At 35.0% G+C, this 5,987-nt stretch overlaps 1 protein-coding gene across 1 annotated transcript; it reads left to right on the top strand.

Annotated features, from left to right (window-relative positions):
• Positions 1–584: 584 nt before the first annotated feature.
• On the top strand, positions 585–1,529 carry LOC101637218 (olfactory receptor 10AG1-like). Its single transcript, XM_004682789.2, has one exon. The coding sequence runs from the start codon at positions 585–587 to the stop codon at positions 1,527–1,529; it is 945 nt and encodes a 314-aa protein (XP_004682846.1).
• The last annotated feature ends 4,458 nt before the right edge of the window (positions 1,530–5,987 follow it).

A 5,987-nucleotide genomic window follows, 5' to 3' on the forward strand; every position in this document is an offset into this window, starting at 1 on the left:
GTAAATCTTTTCACCCCTCGGTATCTCTGGCCTGTACCTCAGTTCTTGTACCCATAAATCTTTAAAAAGAACAAAGATAATTAAAACTTTAAATATTAGCAGAATGTCAACAATTTTAAAATTTCTAATATGCATTTCTAAAAATCACTTTAGATGAGTATCTAATAATGTAATAAAATTTGGGTTTGAATTAATAATAAAAACATGAGGGGTGAGAAAAAATTATATCAACTCAAAGAATGGAAATGATCTTTAGTATATAAGTCAGTGATAAATGAATGTTGAGAGTTTGGAAATGTTACGACTGAACTTAAATTCACAAAAAAAGGTTGAGGTTCCAGATGAATAAAAAATTACATTAGTATTTCATCTTATAAACAAAGAAATATGATGACCCATAGAAGAAAAAAATAGGGGGATATTCTCCTCATGTTAGCATTTAATAACAGTTCAAAATCACCTCATCTGTCTGTTACAGGTATTTTTATAGGTTTTTGGTGTTACGCTATCCTTAGTTACATAAAAGACCTAATCTATAGAAAGTAACCTAACTTGCACTTATTATTATTATGCTGTTCCTACAGATGTCTTATGACAAGATGAAATCAGAAGACAATGTTTCCTCTGTGACACAATTCATACTCATGGGGTTTTATGACCTTCCCAAACTACAAGGGTTATTATTTGGGGTATTTGCAATGATTTACATAATTATCTTAATAGGAAATAGCCTCATCATCACAGTAACCAGGATTGACCCTGCACTGCAGAAACCCATGTATTTTTTCCTGGCTAACTTTTCCTCACTGGAGATCTGTTATGTGTCAGTGACCCTCCCTAGGATTCTGAAGAACCTGTGGACTCAGGACAGAAGCATGTCAAAGGTGGAGTGTGCTACCCAAATGTGCTTCTTCCTTATGTTGGGGACCACTGAGTGCTTCCTGCTGGCCGTGATGTCCTATGACCGCTACGTGGCCATCTGTAACCCCCTGCACTACCCTCTGGTCATGAATCACAAGTTCTGTGTCCAGTTGGCTGTGGGTGCCTGGGTCACGGGAATCCCAATCCAGATTGGACAAACAAGCCTCATCTTCTCTCTGCATTTCTGTAATTCTAACAAAATTAACCACTTCTTCTGTGACATCCCCCCAGTGATCAAGGTGGCCTGCGGGGACACTTCCCTGCATGAGATCTATGTTTACGTAGCAGCTCTAGTGATCGTTGCCATCCCTTTCACACTGATTCTTTTCTCTTATGGCAAAATCATCGCCACGATTCTGAAATTGCCAACAGCCAGCGGACGGGCTAAAGCCTTCTCCACCTGCTCTTCCCATCTCATAGTTGTGGTTTTATTCTTTGGGTCTGCTTCTATTACCTACTTCATGCCCAATTCCACTCATTCTGCGTTAACTGACAAACTGTTCTCTCTTTTCTACACCATAGTAACTCCGATGTTTAACCCCTTGATCTACAGCCTTCGGAACAAGGATGTGATTGCAGCCCTGAAAAAAATATTCCTTAAAAAATAGTGTGGTGTTTTCTCTGCTTGCCAAACAGATCTCATAGATAGATCTCATAGATCACACTTTCCACAATCCCCTTTATGAACTTAATCATTTCGGCTTGTGATGTACTTTCAGACACACTTCAATGCTAGTCTATTCTGCTTTGATACCAGATAAGTCAACCTGTCTTCAATGATCCACACCTACAGAACTACTTGCTTCCTAAATAAAATAATATACATCACATAGTCCATATACAAATTGAACATAATAAAAATAGAATTCAATCTGTTAAATATTTTGAAAATATACAAAGAATGTGAGATTATTTACCTATATATTTGAAATACCTTTGTTATATTTTTAGCACTTTGATTCTGTCACACTGGCACTGACAAGAACAGTTTAAGAGGAATATTTGTTGAGTGAGTAATTGATTGTGTGAATGCATAAATAAATGTCTCTATGACCTATGATAGATTCCTAGCAAAACCTAGAGATTTCTGCAAAATGAGAGATCTTAGGGCATCAATTAACATTTCAGCATATTCATTCAACATGCTGTGTACCTCTATGAAATATTTCTAATCAGGTTACAGTTTTCATCCTATTAACTTTTGACAAAGCACATGATGCACAGAGAACACCTACCCAGGTCAACCTGTTTACTCTGCATATATTTATATGTCCCATGTAGAAACTCCAGCTCCAAAGTATTTGCTTGGAATTACTTCATCTATTCTCCATGACACTCCAAACAGCTGATCATGTACTGATTCATGGTTAAAAAACACTATCACATGTGAGTTTTACACAGAAGGAAATGTTGGAAATTATTTTCAGAATCACCTTATATGCACACAGTCTTAAAAAGTGTGATGTAATTAGTCTTTTTTGCACTTGGCCCTTTCTAAAGTGTTTAGCATTATTAAACCTTTGAACTGGTATTTTCAAAAATAGTTTGTATGTGTTATAGAACCACTTCTTCCCTCCCAACTCCAGATCCTTGAATCAGCAACTCTTAAAGAGATTGCTTGATCTATTTCTGAAATCTGCTGTTAGCAGTTGTTTCAAAAATTCTGTTATCCTGTATTTTACCAATTATCTTACTGTTGTCCTATACATAGCTATGATTTACTTCACAAACCCATAACACCCTTGAAACCCTGCACCATCAAACATTATATATTATGGGATAATGGCTTATGCACTTTATTCATGGGAGTATATGTGTGCATATCTCCCTCATTTCAACTTTTATATTAAATGAATTGTGCACATGGTCTCTGATGAACTTCATAATGATGGTGATGACCATGGTGGTGATTATGATGTGAAGAGTTGTACAAGGCAAGAGGTATGAATTATAGAGAAAAGAGAGGAGGGACCAGAAATAATACTAGACAAAAATAAACTGATTTTACAATGCTAATTTCCTTTATGAGGATGGCCAGTGTTTGTCAGGCACATGACTTAACTAATATCTGACTGAATGATTTAAGATTGACTTTCTGAAAGAGCCAACAGAAGATTCAGCTTGGTAACAGTGGGTTTAATACAAGCAATTCCACCATTTTGTACCTCTTTAGCATCTTATTCTTGATGTTTTACAATGAAGAAATGGTAAAAACACACTATTTCATGTAAGGTTCTTGTAAGACTCAGATATTTATCTGGCATTAAAAAAAGTGTTGGAAAAGTTTAAAGCATCAAAAATTAAAGTGTTGGCAGTTTAAACTTTGCTGCACTTGTTATATAAATTAATAGACAATATATAGTACTATTGTTGAAGGAAAGGACTTTCTTCAGTATTTTATAGAGAGCTGGGAAACTGACTTGCTTCTAAAAAAGTATTCTTTTCTTTTCACCTTTGTAATATGTTTACATTTTTAAAAATGTGCTCCTCAAATCTTTCCTCATGTAAAAAGAATATGTGGTCTTAAATCTTTGTAATATCCAAAGAAATTATTAACTAACATTTATGTTACTATGAATGTATGCCAATTAAATGTCAAATTACATCGACCTTTATAATTTTATAAGAGGTTTGGGATTGATTGTCCCCTTGCCTTCCTAATGCGTTCATTCACCATGAGGCAGCCTCTAGAAACTACCCCCTGTCTTACCCGTCATTTACATGAAAAAATACAAGCAACTCTGCAAATCTGCATTACCACACACACACACACACACACACACACACACACATAATAGTGAAGGCTGACCTTTGAAGTAGAGTTCCCAGTGGACAAAGAGTGTTTTTAAATTGGATGAAAGTAAGAACCACGTATAAATTATTATATGACTGTTTATTGCAATGTCTGTTCAAAGTTTTAGACAGTTGTTCAATTGATTTCCTTCTGATCTTTATGCTGACATGTTTAGTGATGACAAAAAGTACTAGCTGTTCATTATTTCATGGTAAGTTCAGGCAGTTTTGCTTGTGTTCAAGTCATTGAGTGGCAGGCAAGGTTTAGTTCCATTAGAAAGTGACCTGGGAGAGGGGCTGATCCCCAGGGTAGCGTACATTTTTATTTAAAGAGCAGGCTTGATTACCACCATAGGACCTACATACAAGTTTTTAATCTCTGTTTCAATAAAAGTAAATTGTCCAGTCTCAAAGCAAACCACTCTGTTTCATTTCATATCTTTAACTCAATAATAAAGGTAAGCATTGTACTTAATTTTGCTCCGAGAAGGTCATTTTCAGGTAATAATTGAATTATTTTTGTCAATCTCAAATTGATTTGATATAAATAATTAAGTCTATAGCATCAGCAGAAAACTGTCATTTACAGTAATATCTGTATTGGGTTAGTGTATGTTTCCTTAAAAAAATCCTTAATGTTGTCTTTTTTCTAATCTCAAAACACTAGTCTTTGTCATTTTCTGCCTCTCGTTACTATATCACAGATAAAAATGTATAATACCTTATAATAAAATCAACCAGTAAAAGATTACAATTATTCTTGATGAGATTTTTTTCAGAAAAAAATCCAAATTCTTTGGAAAGGATTTGAAATATGTTTCACCTTTCAAATGGGTTTACATTGAGCATTCTGTTGAATGCTCCTAAGAAGTTTGTTCCATTTTGCAAATTAACAGTTGAGTCAGGAAAAGTAACATTTTTAGGTTAGAACACTACAGTCTTGATGTTAGTTCTATATATTGTTGCTTTTTTATAAGTTCTTTTGGACCTCAGTTTCAGCTTGTATTTCAAATATATGCCCTACTTAAAGAGTAAGGACAATGCAGAGAGGGGATGGGAAAATGAGTGGAGATATTTCCTAAACAGAATAATAAAGTTGTCAGTTTCTGAGGGCAGGAGTCACTTATTAAAGGTGAATGAGGCAGTTGCATTTGGATGATGTGGCGATACATTCAGCATTAGATTGTATCCAGTATTCGATTGAGTTAAGAGGCAAATTCCAACATCATTAAACATGTGTAAAATGGTGCAATGTTAAAATAAAAGAGCACTGATTATAGTATTTTACACTTGAAATAGTATTTTAGTAATCTTGACTATTAGTCGCTAGTTTCTGATCGTTCTGGAGACTCAGAACATTTTTGCAATTCCAATAATCAAACTTATACTGGATAAATTCTGGAATTATGAGGCATGGTTTAAATATTTGTAGTATTTTAATATGTAGACTGAAATGCTGTACATGGTAAAGTAAATTATCATTTTGTTGTCCTATTAAAAGTCAAGAAGATGTTCAGGAAGAAAAGAATAAATTTCTGAGAGAGAGAAAGAAAGGCTACACCAGGCAGGAAGAGGAGGAATGGTCTATATTTTGGGTAGGAATCAGCGTTTCCATATTGAGGAATATTTTAAAGAAAGAACTGACTCACTTTTCATTTTTTCAAGAAAGATTGGCCATAGCATGGGACATACTGTGTGAATGAGCATAAAAAAGCACGTGTGCAAACAATGACTGAAATGAATGAGGTCTACTGAATACTGTCAGTAGGTGAGGTTGGGTGACTCCAGGCATTATCAAAGCTCAGTGGTTGAGGCTTCATGTATTAGAAATGTTTTCTTGAACACAGATGTTGATGAACTCACCTCTGCTTTTCAGTTTTGATTAAACAGGAAGATTATTTTGGAGTTTCTTTAATATCCACAGCGAATTCTGAATGAATAAGTGGACTGCTGGTTTCATGGACCTTTCCTTGAAAAACACCATAATATTTAGTGTTCATTACACAATTTTGATCATAAAACAGCCTGTGCAGAATATCAAACATAAATAAGACTTTGGAAATGTCACAGGAAACCAACACTTTAAAATTAATTATGATTTTCTAGAACCATCTTAGATGGTACCCAAATTAATGGGATGTGTAAAAAAATTTGTCTTGAAATGACATTGAAAGACAATCTGAGGCCCTCCCTGGTGGCACAGCAGGTTAAAGCACAGCACTGAGAAGCTAAAGCCACTTCCACATGAGTTCTATTCCCGCCTGCCCCGGAGG

The sequence above is a fragment of the Condylura cristata genome, unplaced genomic scaffold, assembly GCF_000260355.1.
Source record: "Condylura cristata isolate star-nosed mole 26May11 unplaced genomic scaffold, ConCri1.0 scaffold00015, whole genome shotgun sequence".
Classification (NCBI taxonomy): Eukaryota; Metazoa; Chordata; class Mammalia; order Eulipotyphla; family Talpidae; genus Condylura; species Condylura cristata.

What these genes read in the sequence shown, in the direction of transcription:
- LOC101637218 (XM_004682789.2), top strand. Translation starts at nt 585, where the DNA reads ATGTCTTATGACAAGATGAAATCAGAAGACAATGTTTCCTCTGTGACA.